The sequence below is a fragment of the Curcuma longa genome, chromosome 21 (genome assembly GCF_044706935.1).
Source record: "Curcuma longa cultivar G26 ecotype Majalengka, Jawa Barat chromosome 21, ITB_CL_G26_1.1, whole genome shotgun sequence".
Taxonomy (NCBI): Eukaryota; Viridiplantae; Streptophyta; class Magnoliopsida; order Zingiberales; family Zingiberaceae; genus Curcuma; species Curcuma longa.
The window spans coordinates 2,484,350-2,504,588 of record NC_133881.1 but is presented as its reverse complement, the minus strand read 5'-3'; the positions used below and the strand labels follow the sequence as shown (position 1 = coordinate 2,504,588).

The 20,239-nt window shown below is 37.4% G+C and overlaps 4 protein-coding genes across 4 annotated transcripts; 2 read left to right on the top strand and 2 right to left on the bottom strand.

Annotated features, from left to right (window-relative positions):
* The first annotated feature begins 1,723 nt into the window (after window positions 1–1,723).
* On the top strand, window positions 1,724–9,501 carry LOC141815349 (protein EARLY STARVATION 1, chloroplastic-like). Its single transcript, XM_074703292.1, has 11 exons — window positions 1,724–1,980; window positions 3,537–3,625; window positions 3,823–4,016; window positions 5,080–5,119; window positions 6,128–6,209; window positions 6,906–6,983; window positions 7,086–7,211; window positions 7,644–7,765; window positions 8,509–8,548; window positions 8,832–8,906; window positions 9,049–9,501. The coding sequence occupies exons 1-11, from the start codon at window positions 1,724–1,726 to the stop codon at window positions 9,203–9,205; spliced, it is 1,260 nt and encodes a 419-aa protein (XP_074559393.1). The 3' UTR covers window positions 9,206–9,501.
* A 1,520-nt stretch (window positions 9,502–11,021) lies between these two features.
* LOC141814229 (uncharacterized) lies at window positions 11,022–11,462 on the top strand. Its single transcript, XM_074702170.1, has one exon. It carries the CDS (start codon window positions 11,048–11,050, stop codon window positions 11,351–11,353), a length of 306 nt encoding a protein of 101 aa, XP_074558271.1. The 5' UTR covers window positions 11,022–11,047; the 3' UTR covers window positions 11,354–11,462.
* A 764-nt stretch (window positions 11,463–12,226) lies between these two features.
* On the bottom strand, window positions 12,227–15,646 carry LOC141814650 (uncharacterized). The gene is made up of 4 exons (XM_074702586.1): window positions 15,300–15,646; window positions 13,745–14,524; window positions 12,915–12,962; window positions 12,227–12,852 (listed from the first exon to the last, which is right to left on the bottom strand). The coding sequence occupies exons 1-4, from the start codon at window positions 15,477–15,479 to the stop codon at window positions 12,535–12,537; spliced, it is 1,326 nt and encodes a 441-aa protein (XP_074558687.1). The 5' UTR covers window positions 15,480–15,646; the 3' UTR covers window positions 12,227–12,534.
* A 1,708-nt stretch (window positions 15,647–17,354) lies between these two features.
* On the bottom strand, window positions 17,355–18,898 carry LOC141814651 (amino acid transporter AVT3C-like). Its single transcript, XM_074702587.1, has one exon. It carries the CDS (start codon window positions 18,856–18,858, stop codon window positions 17,596–17,598), a length of 1,263 nt encoding a protein of 420 aa, XP_074558688.1. The 5' UTR covers window positions 18,859–18,898; the 3' UTR covers window positions 17,355–17,595.
* Between the last annotated feature and the right edge of the window lie 1,341 nt (window positions 18,899–20,239).

Below are 20,239 nucleotides of genomic sequence, written 5' to 3'. Positions count from 1 at the left end.
CTTTAGCAAGAAAACAAAACCTCATCGCTTAACTTTTCTTTAAATAAATAAATAAATGTGACTTTTCCCTTTTCTTTTCCCATACCAAATGATGACGGCGATTTACGCACGCCCAGATTTGGAAAATTTTTAAATCACGCACCTACGTTAAAAATGATCAAAAGTGAACTATTTTATGATAATCTTCCTATTCTATCTCTCCAATCGATGTTAATTTTTCACCCATCAATTTTTCAAAATATTATAATATTAAAAAATTAAATATAAAAAGTATTTATATAATTTAGATGCATGCAATTTTAACACCTCTCTACTCCAAATTAAATCTCTCTCCATTAAATATAAAATTATTTCTATAATTTGAATATATGCAACTTCTCTCTTTACCTTGAAAAACAAATCTATCTTCCATCCTCCAAAAATAGTAAAAAATAGTCAATGAGATAAAACAGTAAATTTGAATGATACATTTGAAAAATCCTTGACATTTCAAAAATTTATAGGAAATCTATCGATGGATCTACATTATTTAGATTTCTATAAATTTACAACCACATAAAATAGTAGAATTTAGAAAAGATAAATTTGATATCAAATCTTAATTCTAATTTTATTAGTTAAATTAAAAATAATAAATTTAAATTATTTAAATAACATACAAGAGGAAGAGAGAGATTTGCTTTTTCACATGTAAAGAGGGAGGGATGGAGAGATAGAGTTGTCAATTTGAATTAGGATTATTGGATTATCTCCTCGTTAATAATTTGAATGAGTTGAGTTAATATTTTATCAACTCTTTTAAGATGAGTCTAGATGGGTAACCTGCGACCCATGACTTGTGCAGGTTGGCCCATAGTGGACTTAGGTTGGCCCGTAGTGAGCTTGGATTGATTTGTGAGTTAAGCAATTTTATTGTCTTCTAAAATTTAAAACAAAAGTGAAATCAAACTTAAAATTTTCACTATATATATATATATAATTTTTTTTATAGATTCTGGACTTAACCTACCTAATCCGCAATTCAAATGTAAACCTTTTCTATATTTTTTGTGAATTTGTGAATATGATAATGTTTGGGTTAATTTGTGAATATATTAATGTTTGGATTAATTTGTGAATATGAATAATGTTTGGATTAATTTGATTAATATTTAGGATTAATTTATGAATTTGATTAATGTTGTTATTGAATTATGATTTTGGTTGGTAATATTGTGGATATGTTTAGTTGATAGTTCATAATTACATTTTCTTTAGCTTTATTACATAGAATTTTAGATTTGTTTGTATGCATGGTTGGGTGTTTAGTTTCATTTTTGTATAGTTAAATTATTTCTAAATTGATAGTTATTGTATAAATATTTCTTAATTGCTCTATATTGGATAATTTATATGTGTTTGATTGGATCTGAACTAATTCTTATAGAGTAGAATAAATTTGTATTATAAGATTCTTCAATGTTTTAGTCTTGTTTGGAATAAAATTTTTTTTGTTAATATTATCTAAGTTAAATTTTTTATTATTAGTTTTACAAGATAGATAATTTATATTTTTTACTATACTATTTTAGATTAAATTAAGAATTTTAATTAATTATAAAATATAAATGTTGGATGATGTATTTGATAAATAAGTAAAATATAAAATAAAAAAATAAATATATTTAAAAAAACCATCAGCCCTATATAAAAGTCCGTGTGAGAGAAAGACAGAGAGGCGGAGATGGCCGCGAGCTCGAGTAGGTTCGCTGCGCCGTCCCTCCAACTCCGTGTCGGTAGGGCTCGCCTCTGGCCGACGCTGCCGCTCCCTTTGCCGCCTTCTTGTGATCGGACCCGAAGAGGAGCGGCCGGAAGGCTGCGCTGCTGCTGCCCGCCGGAGACAGCGGAGGAATGGCGGATCGAGCGGAAGAAAAATGCCGGTGGTGTTGCTCGGAGAACTCGGGCGGAGGCCTTACCTTCTCTCCCCTTCTCCTCCTCCCGGTACATATTTTCTCCCTTGATTGGGAATCTAAGTTCTGTTGCTTGGTTTCTTCCAGTAGGTTAACATTGGTCCAAGATTCCTGCTCAAATGAAACTAGGTCCTGGATGCATTTTGCGCGAGACTCATCGTGGGTCATCTTGTGATTTCTGTTTATCTTTTTTTTTCCTTTCTATACTTGGATCCATATCTACAAAATGCGCTAGACTCGGTGTGGGTTTAAGGTCTTCGTGTATAGTTTATCAGTATGTATTGAAAGGGCAAATTTCTTGTTCTTGGGATTCCAGTCAGTTTCGCTTTCATATCTTGAAGGATTATGCATATTCCCAGGGAACTATAGGTATTCCTACTCATTCAATAAATTATGTAGGTTTACATGTATAATATGGTTAAATTCTTCTCTGATATCCTCAAGATGTCTACCTTGAATAATGATTTTTGTTTGCTATACTGACCAAGATTTATATTCATGGTTATTCTAGAGCCATTGTGGATAGGATTTAGGTTTATTCAAATAAAATATAGGGATGAAAGTCAAACATGAAAAAATGATTCATTAAGACAAAACTCATGCCAAGTGAACTCGACTTGGCAGGTTTTAAGTAAGTTCCAATTAGTTCAGTGTGCAAAATTAATTCGCCTACATAGTTAACTATCATGTTAATAGAAACTGTCTCTCTGGTAAATGAGTTTGTTACTGTATTATAATTTCAAATCTCATTTTTATCAACCATATCTGATGATTGTGTTAATGCAATAATGTTTTGTATTAATAAAATAAAAAATAATGGGTCTAAAACCATTTTTCAGTTTTTTTATATGTAATTCACAAGTTGACTACAAACACCTCTATAGCGTGTGAACCTTGTGGATTTCTACTACTTTGTCGCTTTGTGCATGCTATAAGTCTCGTATTTCTGATGCATGCTGGTGCACTTTGAGAACTTGGCTAAATCTTGGGAAAGCCCAACATTTGAAATTTTTATTAAAATTGCACTTTAAGTTCTCATATTATTGAAGAAATTGATGATTTTTCATGATGTTGCAAGGGAACCATACAGTATACTGCCTCTGGTGTCTTTCTCTACTGGCATTCCACTTTCAATGAAGGCTATAATAAAATCTTTAAAATAATTTTCCAAGAATCTAAGATATGTTGGTGCCATTCAATGTATTTTTTTTTAAAACACTCTACTGCTTTTAATCTATGTTTTGTGCTCATAGGTAGTGCTCATATTGTTTGTAAATACCCACTTTTGAAGTTCATCATTGTCCTTGTTTGTAAATACCCACTTTTGAAGTTCATCATCGTCCTTATGAGCCTACATCTTCACTACTTGAATTGTTATCTAGTGATTTTTTCCTTGAGGAGTTCTTGTTTTAATATTGAAAATAAATCTTGAACCATGGTTTGCAAGGACATATCGTGCCACATTGTCGTGCAAAGTTTTTATACTATTGAAGATGCTATTATCTAGTGTGCAATATTAATCTTTGTTAACTACAAGTAATACTTCTTTGCTAATTTTTATTGGACCTATTGAATCTCTTATTGCAGCTCCAAAAGGCTCTCTAAGCACGACTTCTCTTCTTGTTGCAGCCCTAAGAATTCTCCTCCCGAATCTCGTGATACTCCACCACAAAGAGGTTTTTTCTAGCACCAAAAGTGACTGTAATAATATAAGACTCATAACTTTGTTAAGTTGTTACAACATTAGGCATTTTTGCATAAGTTATGGACATTGTCTTCTTTTCAATTGATTCTATCTATTTTAAATGATTTTCTATTGTGATTTAGATTAGTTCAAGTAAATTGATTTGTTTCTTGGACATCTTCCATACAGATACTGGTATTGCTAGTGAGAAAGAATGGGGCATCAACTTACTTGATGAAAAGGTTAGCGAGTCTGGCCAAAATGAAGACGGGAGCACATGGTATCGGGAAAGTGGTGAAGAGCTAGGCGAAAATGGATTTAGGTGTCGATGGGCTAAGATGGGAGGTAAATCGCATGATGGAAAATCAGTATGGAAAGAAACGGTAATTTTTTTTCTATGTATGTTATATTCCCTGCATATTTCAATAATTGGAAATATTTTTTCTATGTACGTTCTGTGATCTTTTTTTTATATGAGATTCATTAATTATCAACTGGTAAATGATTGTTAGTGTTATGGTGTATTTCATTATGATACAAAAATTATTGTTTTCCATTTTTCAAAATAATAAAGTGTACACTATAAAGTAAAGAAAAATAAGAAAAAAATATAACTCATTACTGTTTTGATGTTCACCGCTAATGACCAAGTTTGCTGTCGTCCATATGTATTTTGGTCACTGTACTTGCTTGACGTTCCTTTTATAAAAATATTTGTTATATACACTTATTTTAATCCTTGAGATTTTGGTGGAACTGAATTATTAGAATATGAAGATAGCCCAGATAGAAAATGTTACTGCCTAACTGTGAACTGGGTTTCTTTTTTTTTTCCTGGCTATTATTCTTTTCCAAGGATTGATACTTCTTAGCAAGCTACCACTTTGTAGTATTCTATTTGTGGGTTTAAGGAACATACTTATGTTGCTTACAGCAGAATTATTGTGATTGGAAGGGAAAGAAATTGTGAGAAATTTGTCATGAAGGCAGAATTAGGGGAAAGTTCAATTCATCTCTGATTGGGGAGATAAATATAGCAGACCTATTATGCTAAATCATTTTTTTTAAATGGTTGCTATTAGAACGAGGCAGAGTTTTTTTTTATTTTGAATCTAAGACGATCTAAAAGTTTGAATACCACAATGGTGTTATAAAATTAATCATGAATGCTGATTGTACTATGTGTCTGCAATTTTCTCAATCTGTTTTGTTTATTGTAATTTCATCTGACAAGATTTTTTAAAAATCTGTCCTTATTTTCTCTTTTGTAAATTGCTGGATAAACTTAAAACTTTTATCTTTTGGCAAGTAAGATCATATTTACATGTAAAATCAGGTGTAGAAGTCTTTTTATTATTAGTTCTGCAAATGTCTTTGAAGCCTATATCAACTTCTAGCAACTTTGACAAATGGATTTACTTTTTTTTTTTTTTGGTTCTTTGGCAGTGGTGGGAGAAGAGTGATTGGAGCGGATATAAAGAGCTAGGTAAAAGAATATTTTTGATAATTTATGTTCAATTTGTACAGTTGTATTTATTTATAATCAATAAATATTAGTACCCTCAACTCTATCACCTAGCTGAAATATTTATTTCCTTACTGTAAATACCAACTCTTACTGATGATTATATTAAATTTCCTTTTCTTCTTTGATTTTCTACCCATATCTTCTTTTCTTCTTAATTCAAAGACTAAATATTTTTTCTAGTAAGTGAAAGTTAACTTTGTTGCTAATGGAAATTGTTCATGCATCTGGAAGTGAGCTGCTGCTGTTTTGTAACATCAAATTGGAAGCCAAATTGTTAATTTTCAGCTTGGGCTCAAGGACAGATTGATCTAAAAGTTTTTGCTATTCTCTGCAAGCAGATATCTTCTCCTAACTTAGAGTCAGAACTAAGGACTTCTGTGATGTTATGAATCCAATGGTCTGGAGTCAGTTATTTTTATGGTAGGAGAATATTATGGGCGTGTAGTTGAAAATTGGAAAAACAAGAATATGATTAGCAAGTATCCAACTCAAAAACTTCGAAATTGTTTTGTTCACATTTATTAGATACTTGTGGACAATGTCTGTTGAGAGAATTTTGCATTTGTGTTACAATGCTATCAAATTTATATATGCGACAAAGTATTTCAAAATGCTTCATTCAAATGCATCAAATATTTGTCGTGTACAATGTATTATGATGTGGTGTTCTGAATGATAATATTGATAGGACTATGATTTGATCTCTTATTAAATATGCATTTTCTAGTATATATGTTCAATTGTTTATACACCATGATCCATTTAAGATGACATTTAATTCAGATAGTTTAATTTCATATGCTTAATAGTATGTCTCTGAAAATAATATTTTCAATCTGCTCAGGGGGTTAAAAATAAGATGTACTTATTCTTATTTGTTTCAATTATTTAACTTAATCTATGTTTGGTGATTTCTTGTCTTTGTTGACATGTTTTTTTCCCCTTTTTTGTTATCACATTCTATAGGTGCAGAGAAATCTGGAGAAAATGATGAAGGAGATTCCTGGTGGGAAACATGGAAAGAAGTTCTTTATCAGGATGAGTGGAGGTAATCAGGTCTTTCTTCATAACATATTTAAATAATAAGTTATGTTTCATTATTAAATTAACTTTTAGCTTATTTACAAGGACAATGTTGTAGATGTGCGAACATGGTTCTAGCTCATACGCTTTCTAACTAATAACTCTGAGTGCAAATCCTTGCAGATGGTTAAGATTGAGTTAGGCTCATGCACATATACTTTTATCAATAATAAGGCTTGAACTAAATGAGCCTCATAGTCAGCTATACCATGGTAGGTTTGGGTAAGATTGTCATTTGTTGAATAACACGATTTGGGTGTGAGGGGTCTTTTTCAGAGGAGTCAGCTAACTATAATACCAATTACGGGGTAAACATTGCTTTGCATTATGTTTTCCGTTTTCAGTATTACCCTGTGTAATTTACTTCAGCGCACTTAGAACGGTCAGCAATGCAACCACCCATAAAACTTTGGACTAGAAAAGAAGTAAATCATAGAACACAGTGGGAAGTAGTATTGTAATAGAATTCCTGGTGAGGAAAAAAAATGATTTTATTGTAGTAATACTTATTATACATAAAACATACAAACGCTAATATCTTTAAGCATATAGCACACTGTGAGGTCTATGTACATATGTTTTCATGTTATTTAATCATTTACTATGTTTTTTTAATAATCAATAAATCATTCACAACGAAGAACTTGGGTTTGTTTTCTAGTAGTATTGCAAGGATAGAGAGGAGCGCACAAAAGCAAGCAAAATCAGGCACAGAAAATGCTGGATGGTATGAAAAATGGTGAGAAATGTATGATTATTTGTGATGTTTTACTTTTTGTTCCTACTTATCATTTTCTGTTATTTTTAGTAGCTAACCTGCCGTATATTAACATTATTTTAGGTGGGAAAAATATGATGCAAAAGGCTGGACAGAAAAAGGAGCTCATAAATATGGAAGGCTAAATGAACAATCTTGGTGGGAAAAGTGGGGAGAACATTTTGATGGGAGAGGATTTGTACTTAAATGGTTAGACTAGCATTATCTACTACATTAATATATTTGATAACTTACAAATATTTTCCTTATTCTCTTTTTTATAAGTTATTTCTGCTTGTTGCAATGACAATTTCTCCTATTGACACCAAATAATAGGAGATGGACATATTAATTGTTATGTTAATGCTGTTAACATAAGCTATTAATGCTATTTGAACTTATTTTTCTACAAATTACTGGTCATGTTGATTTATATTTGTTAGATCATACATCCAAAAAAATTGTCATTTATCATCTGTTTGGTCTCTTGATCAAAAGGAGAATGTACTCTAGATTGATCTGTTAATGCTCAATATTAAGATTTTGCATTTTATGTTTCTGGATGGCAATTGGTTGCTAAAGCAATCTTGCTTCTAATAGTCGGTATTCAAAACTGCTTACTATATGCTTAATTATTAATAGGACTGACAAATGGGCAGAGACACAGACGGGTACCAAATGGGGGGATAAGTGGGAGGAGAAATTTTTTGCAGGGTTAGGTGCTCGGCAAGGTGAAACATGGCATGCATCTCCTGCTGGTGAACGTAAGTTATAATTTCATTATTCTTCTGGGTCTTGTTCAGTAGATGCAGCATTCAATATTAATGAATATTGATTCTACCTAGCAATAAAATTTGAGATGATAGATAATTTGGACTCCTTATTCGCTAATCAAAGCAGCTCTTATATGCAATGCCGGGTTCCTTCAAAATAGACAACGGATACACATGCTAATGTATGAATTATTAGCTTCCTAAATGACTGTTTAATTTAAATGTCTACATTTAAACATGTGTTTACTTAAAAACCACTACGGGTTTTCCTCCATAGTGGAAGATAACAAAAATAATAACAACAAATACTATATTATATATTAAAAAGGTCTTTAATCATACCTCATGTAATATTCAACACAAGAGTGATTAAGATGTCTATATATAATGATAAAAAAAGGAGTAATTTGGTAGAAATGATTTGAGGTGTATTTAATAACATTAAAGGCAGGTCTCAAGAATAATAGTTGTTGCTGGTCCTTCAGTATTTCCTCCATATTTATATTTGCTCTACAAAGTCCAGATTAACTACTTTTTTGGCACTAATATAATTGACATGATAAACGTTTTTAAAGCAATTGGATTTTGCCTCGCATCACAACTATCACTCAGCAATAGGATTAATCATTTTGTAGGATTTGTTAGTAGAGATCCTTTTTCTTTGTATGTTTGTTTCTTGGATGCCTGATATTATCCAATACCATATCTACATAATCATATGTTTCATTTTGTAGGTTGGTCAAGAACTTGGGGGGAAGAACATTTTGGAAATGGGTAATGTTTGCAGTCTATTTCATTTCATTCGCTTCCTAAGTCATGTGGATCTTTTTGGCTACAAAAGCTATAATGTTAAAACAAATCTAACTTGATAGCTCAACATTTTCCTCTAAACCAGAATAAAATCAGCTCTGATCTTAGCTTTTCTTAGCCTCAAACTTTTGAATCCCAAACTCTTTGGCCATTTTGTCAAAGAAGCAATTTTGATTTTTCTTCATTCTAAAAACTACTAAATAATCTTCTTTACGTACATTTATCTACTATCGTTGCCTTTGTTCAGGAAAGTTCACAAGTACGGAAGAAGCACTACAGGAGAAAGCTGGGATATAGTTGTGGATGAAGAAACCTACTACGAGTGAGATAGTTCCTCATTGCTCATATATTCCTACTAACCATTTATCTGGAGAGAAATGAAAGGAGAGAACAGGGACAAACTTTTCTATGATCTCTAATTTCTTTTCTATCTCACCATTTCTTTCCTTTCTCTGTTTTACTAGGGCCATGCCTCATTATGGATGGGCAGACGTTGTTGGTGATTCCACCCAATTGTTGTCGATTCAACCTCAACAAAAGCCACCAGGTGCATTCCCAAATAATAAACTTGATGCATCAGCCGAGGAAGACAGTCCTCCAGATGAAAATCTGCCGGGCTGACTAGGGTTTTTCCAGGCACTCAACTTTTTGCTGAAGGATTATGTGGGTTGATTTCACAAGTCTCATTCTTCCGTCCATTGTTTCATTCTTTTATGTTTTTGCTCGTTTCATTTCTTTGATCCTGTCATTGAGATCATTCAATGGAACAAATTATTTCCATTCCTGTTTGATAAAGTAGGTGTGCAAAATAGAACATATTGCATGTCCCCACAGTTGATGAGAATTTCTGGATGATCGACGATACAAGTGACTAAGCGATGCATTTCAAGAGAACCTCGATACATTTTATTCCAACTTAAAGGGATGGTGTAGAACTGATAATATGTACGTGATGAATTCTTATTGTTTACCTGCAACTAAAGAAAGCAAATGAGGTTACATTACAGGGTAGGATCAGTTAGAGTGAAATTGCTTGAAAATGAATTCCTCCTTAGTTGTCTGTGTATGATGGCACCCTCATCTTCCTCAACCTCGTCCATTCTATGCAAATAATCAGAGGAAAGGAAGTTTGAATCCTTTCATTCTAATTTCTATACGACTAATCATTTCTATCCATCAGAGTAAATAGGCTTACTTGGCGATCATCAAAATCTGAGGAATGGTGCAATAAGATAAAGATATTTTTGAAAAAAAAAGTAATTTTGAAAAATTTCCTTGGAGACTTTTTTGAAGACAAAAGGGGTCTGTATCCTCCCATACTTTCTCATTGGCAGGAAAGTAATATGACTAGTAAAACAATTTTTTTTGTTGTAACTAATTCAGTTATGTCTCGGATGGATAGAGGTAGTGCGTCCATTTCATAGACGAACGGTCTCAAGTTCAATCATCGTTGAGAGCCTCAGACTTTCAATTCTTTGTGAAAAAAAAATCCAGACTAAGGTTCCTCCCCGCGGTGACTAATTTTGGTGATCTAACCAAACTTGACTTTTTATGATCTTTCAAGGATTTATTTTTCCAGGTGTTTTATCTATTCTTGAATTATTTTATGCAAAGTGGTTAAGGTGGATCAATATATACAACCACTAGAGCTGTCAAATGGACCAATTCATTACAGGGTCGACCAATCCATGACGGATCCATCATATGACGGAGCAAGACGGGCTGACCCACCAACTTAGTGGGTTGGGAAATCTCCAATCCAACCCAACTCAAGACGGACCGTGAGTTAGGCGGGCCAACTTACTGGTTTGTTAAAAAATATAAAAAATATTAAAAAATTTAAAAATTTTAAGTTTGAATTATAATTTAAATTGATTAAATTGAAATTTTTAAGTTTGAATTGTAATTTTAAAATTTGAATTGTAATTTAAATGGAGTAAACCTACTAATTCATTGAGTTTTCTACTTTAATTTTAAATTTTAAAATAAATAAATAAACTTTCTTAATCTGCGGGTCAATCCAAGTCTGTAGCAGGCCAACCCATGCAAGTCGCGAGCCTACGCTAGCCAATCCATCTGAATTCATCTTAAAATAGATTAATAAAATTATAATTTAATCCGTTTAAATTATTTATCCAACGGACCTAAATTAAATTGACGGGTATAACAGCCACACAGAAATTGGACAAATTAAGCATATGAACTCATCTTCTTCCACGTGGAATATGATAAGGTGACGAAAAGCTCTTGTTCATTTTATTGGCTCCACGTTTCAACGAAGCAGCTACTGAGCTACGTGGCCTTTTCTTCCCTTCTCCACAACCGCATGCATGCAAATTAATATGCAACTGGATATTAAATATAATTAATAATCAGTTCTAAAATATTTATATTTCCACCTTATCAACCTCCACGTATATATGCGGACCTCCTTATCGATCAAATCCCTGTTCAAGGCAAATCATGGATGACCGGGGACGTCTACCTGCCAAGGATACCGAGGCTGCGCCGGAGGGACGGCGAACTCGACCGACGACGCCGGCCGATCCGGCGCCGCAAATTTCTGCCATGGAGCCGGTGACTCGCGAGGCCTACGGCGGCGGACTTTACGGCACCGACGACAATGGCACAGACCAGATCAGACCGCTGGCCAGCGCAACTCAGTCCGCCGACCGCCCCGCGCAGCCTGATGCCCCGACGAAGCACAAGCCGCCGCCGTCGACGGGCGACCGCGATCTGGATTTCACCGGCCAGTCCTATATCCAGTAGCCTGCCGGTGCGACACGTGTCCTTCTGGTGCACACCACAAAGGCTAACGGGTCCAGCACAGGGTTTTACGTAGACTTAATTATTTAATTAATAAATCCGTCAAAATATTACCGAGTCATCGGACGACTTCCTGCGCGTACTGTGTTCGCATAGTTTGATTTCATGCGGAAAGCACGTTTCCTTGTCGGTGGGCCCCTAGGCGGTACCCACCTCGCGTCCGTAGATTTGCAACCTTATCCACTTCGAAAAGACCCGTCGGCCACGCTAGCCGACCAAATCAGTCCTCAGGGGTTTCCTCGCCGCGTGTCACTCACCATGGGGCACCAGGTGTCCGTGACTCCAGTCGTGGTGATCGAGCCTACACGTGGCGAAACTACAGCCGCTTGTTCTTCCCCATGGGGATGAAGATTAACGTTCGATGCCTCCCCTGTCTTCGCCCCAGTATTATTACCTGATTATGTTATAATTGTTTAATCATTTTAGATTAATCTGGATCTGTATTTTTTTTTCTTCTAAGCCAGAATGTAGCCAGTTCTGTTCTTGAATTGAGCTTTTTTTAGCCTGAAACTTTTTGATCGACCAGTTTGTCAAAGAAGCAGTTTTGATTGTTCTTCATTCTAAAAACTACTAAATAATAGCTGTAATCTTGTTTACCTGCATTTATCTACTATCGTTCAGTCCTCAAGTAAGCTCAATGTTGGAGAAAGTCTGTATAGTTTTTTTCCTCACTTAGGCTTTGTTTACCTGCAACTAAAGAAAAGAAATGAGGCTTTGTTCCAATTGTGAAAATCTTTGAATCAACTAGGAAGCAAATAAATTAATGGAATTCTTCAGATAATAGAAAATAATACACAAATTAATGATGTCCACACAAAAATGAACCCTGACCAATAAGATTATAGGAGTTCAGTCAATGTCCATAACTTTTGGTTGAGGCCAGTATAAATCCATGTGAAGAAACTTATTCCCCCTCATTCACTGACTAGCAAATTAAAATGATCAGATACAAAAATAAGAACAAAAATATTTTGCACAAAACATATATAGTATGTTGTTGTTAGCCCCATGTTCACTGTGATGAAGCTGCTTTCCCCAGTGTTATGATAGTGATCCAATTTTGATCAAAGTAATCGACATCCTGTGAAAAGAATGCTTTGGGTGTGCCATGAACGAAAAGCTCCTCATTTCACCTGGACTTTGAGCTTGCTCATGCCGATCTCCAGCTTCTTCGCACTGGTTTCATTGTTTTCGACACCAGGTTTCGCATCTTTAACTTGAAGCCATGGATGTTGCAGACACTGAGACGCTGTTGGCCGCTTCTCAGGACCAAAATCAAGTAGAGGGCTGAGAAACTCTGCGAATTCACGAGCATCAACCTCCGGAAATTTGTATTTCTCGACCAGGAGTTTGTCAAGTGGCCAGAATTTGAGTCGTCGGATCCTCTTGAGGTCTCCATGCCTGTCGAAGTAGTCCTTTGACCGAGATCCTGCTGTAGCAATCTGAGCAGATAAAAGTGGTTAGCTGATATGAAAATCAATCGAGTTGAAACAAGTACTATTACCTTTTTGGGCATCTTTCCAAGGAGCTCCATCATCAAAGCCAAGTGATCCTGCAATGAGGCCCAAGTCATTTGCTGGAATTAAAATCATAACAGAATGGGAACTTGTTTCCTAAGAAGAAAATTGCAGTTTGGCATTTTCATCATACAAGTATATCTTATTTAGTCGTTTTCAAATTCATTACTTCTTCAAAGCTAAGCAACAGGAGATGCTGATTTAGCTAGTGACAGAACTAATGCAAGCTAACAAACAGGAAAAAATGCTAGCCGTCACACTTGGAACAAAAATTTGATATGAAAATTGTCCCTAAAAGTTGGATATGTCCAAGGAGCAATGGCCAAATAAATTTAAGATTGTCTTCTAATAATCCCTAGAAATAGATATTTTTTAATCTGTCTTCTACCTATTAAGGATACAATTTTCAACCAAATAAAAGATAGCTTTTCTTTAGAATCAAAAAGGATGTTACTATAATGACAGATCTTACATCATGGACAATCAAATTGACAAAACAAGAGACATAGGATACATTAGCTTGGTTTCAGAGACACTAAAGACACTCAAATCAACTTGTCCAAGGTAGATATAATTGAGATTCAATTTTTTTTTTTAATCTATCAAGAAGCATCTTAGGCTCAACTGTGACTTTCACTAGTAACCAACATTTATCAATTTATCCTTGTGAATCTACAGATATGGAAGTATCGCTTCTCACCTAAGCATATATAAGCTTTTCTTAAACAAACATTCTAAATTCTCTCAAAAGCACTTTTTACTTGCCTTAATGTTAAATAATTATAAGCCCATGTTTACATAGAGGGAAGAGTAATACCTCATCTTCACTATACCCTTGGCCAACTTTTGGAGTAAATAACATATCCCCAGTAGCAAGCTCATAAGCCATGCAAGCAAAGGACCACATGTCCGTAGAACAATCATATCCAGCACCAAGAATTACCTCAGGTGACCGATATTGTCTAGTCTGTATATCATCAGTTAACTTGTTGTTTGACCAACAAGCATTCCCAAAATCCACAAGCTTGCATCTGAGATCAATCCCATCCAAGCTCCTTTCATTCAGTACAAGACCTGCAGTTGATGCTCTTCTCTCAGAGATTTTTGCCCTTGCCTGCTTTGCCCTCTCCTTTAGTCTCTTTTCAATCAAATTGACCACTACTCCCCCAGTTAGGTTACCCTCTGGTCGCTCTAGGATTGGCGTAAATCCAGACCTAACTGGGTCTTTTGCAGGATCAATGGTGGAGACAAGAAGAACATTCTCCAGCTTCAAATCCGTGTGAATCATGCCTAATTCCCTGTGCAAATAATCAAGACCCACCAAGATAGACTTGCATATGTATTTCACCCTGTCTAGCCCAATGCCTTTGTAGCGGTTGTACTTCACGAGTCGAAGTAGGCTATCACCAAGGAACTCAATTACCAGGCAGAGATGCTGCCCGTTTGGCCCAGAATGCTTAAAGTGGTCGATCAGTCGAATTATGCACTTAGAATTCGAGGCATCTCCTTCTGCAATTGATGAAAGAAGCTCAATCTCATGGAGAGCGGCTTGAGCAAACTCTGGTGCACTTTTTTGGATTTTGAGAGCAACAAACATCTGCAGAACAAAGAGACAAACATTATTAAATAATGCAACCAAAGGCAAGTAGATAGAATTTGGATTTGGGAACATGAAAAAAAAGGCAAAGGAAAAAAAAACAAAAAGAATTTAACACACTGTATTAGTGCACCATCAACTAGGAGAGAAAATTCAAAAATAGAAAAAGGAATGCAAGATGATCAGATAGAGACCTAGTCACAGGTAGTAGAGTTGACATACAAGTATCCAGACTTAAAAATTGGGAAAAGTTCATAGCTACGCAAACAGATTATGCAAACCACAGATCAGTCTTCACGCCACACGAGTAGGCAGATGTGGATGCTAAAGGAAATAAAAGGTTCCCGTCAAAAAAATCAGGCAATTAAGCCAAACGAAGAAATTGCACAAAATGAATGAAGCATGATCAGGAATAAATTCCTTTGACCATTATTGAACAGTAATTATTAATTCGTACAACATCAATTGCAGAAAAGCGGTGGAGAGAATCAAAGAGCAATGAAAGAAAGATTTGCCGTGGCAATAATTCGTAAATCGAACAGGTGATCAAGTATTTAAGTCCGAGTCAAAAGTCAATTCGACGAGAGATAAGCGAATAGACGAAATCAGATATAAAACATCGACAATTGCCAGAAAATTTCGATATTTGGAGACTATTCACAAAGAGATCGGTCGTCAAAGGCGAGATCTTCCCGTACGGCACCCATTCGTAGGCATATAAAAAGAGAAAATCATGAGAAGAAAAGCCGAGAGAACAATCATCACGGGATGGTACCTCGGATCGGGTGTCGTAGGCGAGCCAGACGGTGGAGAAGTGACCCCATCCGAGCTTCCGCTGGGCGATGTACCGCCCACCGGCGAATTGATCGCCGACCCGGACCGCATGGTACCCTCCCTTGCGGTAGGCATCGACGCCCTCGTCCTCCTCAGACCCCGAAGACGAAGAGTACGACATACTCCTCCGCTGCGAAAGCTCTCGCCTTTATCGCCGCCTTGCGAACCCCTAAGGATCCCAGATTTCCAGCGAGCTAAGAAGAAGACGACGGAAGAAGAGGGAGAGAAGAGAAGAAGAGGGGGAGGAGGAAACGCGGATCTGAGGAGGAGGAGGAGGAGGAGGACGGAGGCGATGGCTACAATTGGCCGAATGCGGAGGAATGGATCAACCTCTTTTACCAATAAAGGATCGGGAGACTAGTGCGAACCTGCGAAGGAAGCTCCTCAGAGCGCGAATCGCGAAGCGATGGAGACGACCAACGGCTACGATTGCATCCTGGTCAGCCAATCGATGATGCAGACGAATGATTGCTTGGGGGAGATGAACCGGTCAATTGGATGTGACGTATGATCTATCGAGTGTCGCCGATGGTTCCGGCTCCGGTTCGGTCGAGGGTTGATTCGGTGGGAGACATAGAGTAGACGTGCACCAAATTGGATTTAGCCAAGGTGGTCCATTCTGCTCGTTTCGAACCGACCGATTCGGGTCAGTTGGATGGGAGACTTTGAAATTTTATTTTTATATTTTGACGTGTCAATAGATTCGACTAGGTTCGATGACATGCACCAAATTGGATTTGACTAGAGCTTTGAGCCAATTACTCACATAAATTTGTCGTCGTCAAAACAGCTTGCCTGAATAAACTGCCAACCAACGTTATGATCTTTTTGTAATTGACGTGTTCCGGTAGGATGTTGTGTCAATCAATAAAATATTCGATTCACGTAAGATTTTACTTCCACCAATGAGGAGACCTGAAAGTAAATTGAGCGAAAGGATTAAACTAGGATACCGAAGAGTCTCGATAGATCATTCTAACGCTCAAGTTCATATCAGTGGAAGAAGATGAAGGTGCAGAAGAAGAAAAAAAGAATATAGATAGTTGTTGAAAGTGCCCAAAGAATTATTCATTCTTGAGTTTATATACTCATGAAAAACGCTTCTTCACATCGAGTCTCTCCACATCGATTCGAGAGAAATCACTGGTTGAGACTCAAGGAGACCGACTCTAATAATTGCCGACATGAGGTCCCAACATAAGACATTTGGGGGACCAAATCTGTAAATCTCGTAACCGCCCTATAGTGTGACAGTCATTGATTATTCTTACATTTTAGTTTTATACATAGGCTTAAGGGTATCTAAAAAATTAGACCTGACAATCTCGTAACTGCTTTGACCCCTTTGCAAGCACCACATGCTTGAAGAATTTTGATAATTTCTGTGTAAGACAGAGGATGGCAGCCGAGATGTGATTCAAGACTGCTTGGCCGAGATGTAACTTGAAACTGTTTGGCCGAGATGTAACTCGAGACTGTTTGATCGACTCAGAACTGTTTGATCGAGATGTAGTACGGGACTGTTTGATCGAAATGTAGTTCAGATGTTCCTCTCGAGACTGCTCCTCTACAATCATTCTCCCCTGCATTCTATTACTGTTTCGCACATGTCAATTTATGTCTTGACTATAAATAATGATAAATCTCAGTTAGCCTCATTAACTATCTCTGGAGTGACAGAGTCATTCCCACTGGCATTCTATTAAAGTGCACGATAAATCTCTTTGACTACAAATATCATATAGGATTGACTACAAATATCATATAGGAGCAGAGATTCCGACACATCATTACAAAAGTACTATCCGACAAGAGATATTGAGCGTTTTTGAAACATACAAGAACTTGCCAAACGACGATGGCATTGAGCCGAACAAATACAGCAGCAGGTTTTACAGCCGAGTATGAGCCTCAAAGGGGCGTTTCATAGATGAGATAGTAATATTGATGAACAAATACTCCGATCTTAAACTATATCATTAAAGGTAAAAATTCATAGCTTGAATCATGCATCAATTACAGCGAAATTTGCAGGTACAACATGAAATCGCAAGATTTTGCGAACAAGATAGTGTTTCTACACAATTATCGAATTCATTGAAAGAATTCGAAGAGATCTTTCTCTTCTCAATTAACAGGTGTTGCACTTTTCTTCTTCTCTTAGACGACAAGAATTTTAAATAAATTTTCTACAACAGTAGTACACACGAACTCACAGGCACAGAGCAGGGGGGTAATCAAGCTGCCGCCGAGTCGAAGATGGAGACGAGAGAAGACCAGGTGCCGGAAATGGCGAGACCCATCCCAATGACAACAATGGAGATGTCAGAAGCAACTTCAGGCCAACTCAGGTCGGATCTGAAAGCCTTCAGATGGAAGGCCGCAGGCAGCACGAATCCTAGCACGACGCACACGCTGCTCCCGACTAGAGACAGGAAGTCGGCAAAGTTGGGCACGAGCGTCGCCACAAGGCTCACGGCGAGCACCACCAACCAGCGGAGCCACCAGCAGTACCTCTTCCCGCTGAGCCACCGCTCCGCCACCTCAAACACCGGATTCATCATCACGGGGAAGGTGAAGAAGAGGTTGATGCAGAGGCCAATCTGGATGGCCACAGTGAGGACTCCGGCGCCGAGATTGGTGGTGATGATGTCCTTGGTCTCTTCGCCAAAGGCGGCGTAGCCGAGCGCGCCGAAGAGGCCGTAGATGAGAGCGATTAAGCCCATGGAAAGGGCAAGGGTGCGGCCGAACTTGGACTTGTCGGCGGCCTCCGACTCCAAGGGGAGGACCATTCCGATGCCCTCGAAGGCGTAGACGGCGACGCCGACGCCGTAGAGGATTACGGAAGGACCGGCGAAAGCGTGGAGGGGTGGGGGGTTGGAGAGCAAGATGGAGATGTCCTCGACGATGACGACGCCCATGGCGCCGATATCAACGACGTCCGCGAAGATGCTGAGCGGGGCGAGGAGGGTTAGGGTTTTGATAGAGTTGAGGCCCAGCTGGAAGGGCAACATGGCAAGGACGTAGACGGCTTTCGAGGAGAGGAAGGCGAAGGTGATGGGAAGAAGGTGGGAGAGGGAATTGGAGATGAATATGAGGTAGCCGACGCAGAAGCCGGCCTGGCTGAGCACGATCATGACATCGACCAAGATGCGGCCGACGGTGCCTGAGACGGCGAAGCCAAGATCGCCGAAAGAGGCGATCTTGGAGGCGGATCGGTCGAGGTCGATGCGGCGGCGGATGCGAACGAGGAGCATCATGCAGTGGAAGGTGAGGACCGCGACGGCAAGCAAGAGGATGACGCCGGCGGCCCAGCCGGTGCGGCGGAACGCGTACGGGAGGCCGAGGACGCCCGATCCGACGATGGCGATGAAGACGTTGGCGACCGTCTTGGGCTGCGACGACAGCGGGTGCGGGTCTCCGCCGCCCACCGGCGGGAGGAGAGGCCCCGAGGCGTCGATTCCGTAGCCGGAGGAGCTCGCCTCGTTGCCGAACCCCATCGGACGGGAGCGCGAAGGAAGGGCAGAGGAGGAATTTGGGGCACGATTTGGGCAGAGGAGGCGAAGATAGATCAAGAGTGGCGGCGGCTGTAATATTCATGGAATTATATACGCAAAATTGCTCTTGATAATTAAGCTGAAATAAAACAAACCATTTCGATCAAATGATACTGGTCGTTTAAAATTGAACAGATTCAACCGTTTCCGGGGCAATGATGTAACGGTAGGACATTCGGATTGTAATTCAGGGACTCACGGTTCGATCCCTAACTACGGCGTATTTATAGGATTTTTTTTCAAATGGAGAACGCAATCAAAGGATGCTGAGCATCTGGATTGGCCGCTGTATGCGCTTCCCGATTTACCCTGGTGGTCGGCATCTGGATTGGCATTTATCCTGGTGGTCGGTGAGAAACTTCCGTGGGACCGGACCGACCACCCGTGGCTACTGGGATTATTATTATTATTTTAACAGATTCAACCGAACAATTGATTTTTTTTCCCCTTAATTAACCGAACTTTTTAATAAACCCTGAATAAATTGAAAGATAAAATATTGATTAATTCCATAATAATTAATTAATGATGGATAGTCGAGTCCAATGATTAATTTTAAAATAATTTATTCAATTTTTATGACGATGGAATATTTTTCTTCTAACGGTGATGCACGTAAGAAAAATTAGTACTTCAAAGTATACATTATACAGTAAATATATAGGTGAGACAGAGTAAATAGATCAAATTCTAAAAATACTATTACAATTGAAATCCTTAGACTCCTCTAGATGTAAATTTTTAAATTTTATGAATGGTTTCCAAAAATGACTAACGAATTTAAAAAGTTCAGAATGACATGGAATCAGATCTTATGTGCTTCTGAATGTATTCATATTCTTAAATACAAATGTGATATACAGTATTAAGAATAATAATTTTTTGAACATGAATCAGACATGAAAAATGATATCGAAAGCTCATTATAAATAATACAACGATGATATCCACTAATCAACATCACAATTGAGATCCTTGGGCTCTCCTCTTTTTGAAGATATAAATTTTTGATTTTTTAAATGACTATAGATTTAAAGAGTTCGGAATGATATGAAATTATGTCTTATGTGTTCAGACAATATTCCTGAATGTAATCATGCTCTCAAATACCATTGTAATATATAATATTGTGAGCAACTATTTTTTGAACATGAATCAAATATAAAAAATGATGTCGGAAACTCATTATAAATAATACGATGATGATACTCATCGATCAACATCATAATTGAAATTCTTAGACTCTTTTCCTTCTGAAGATATGATTTTCTTTAATTTTTTGAATAATTAAGATCCATTAGTCGATTTCATCTAAAAATGATTG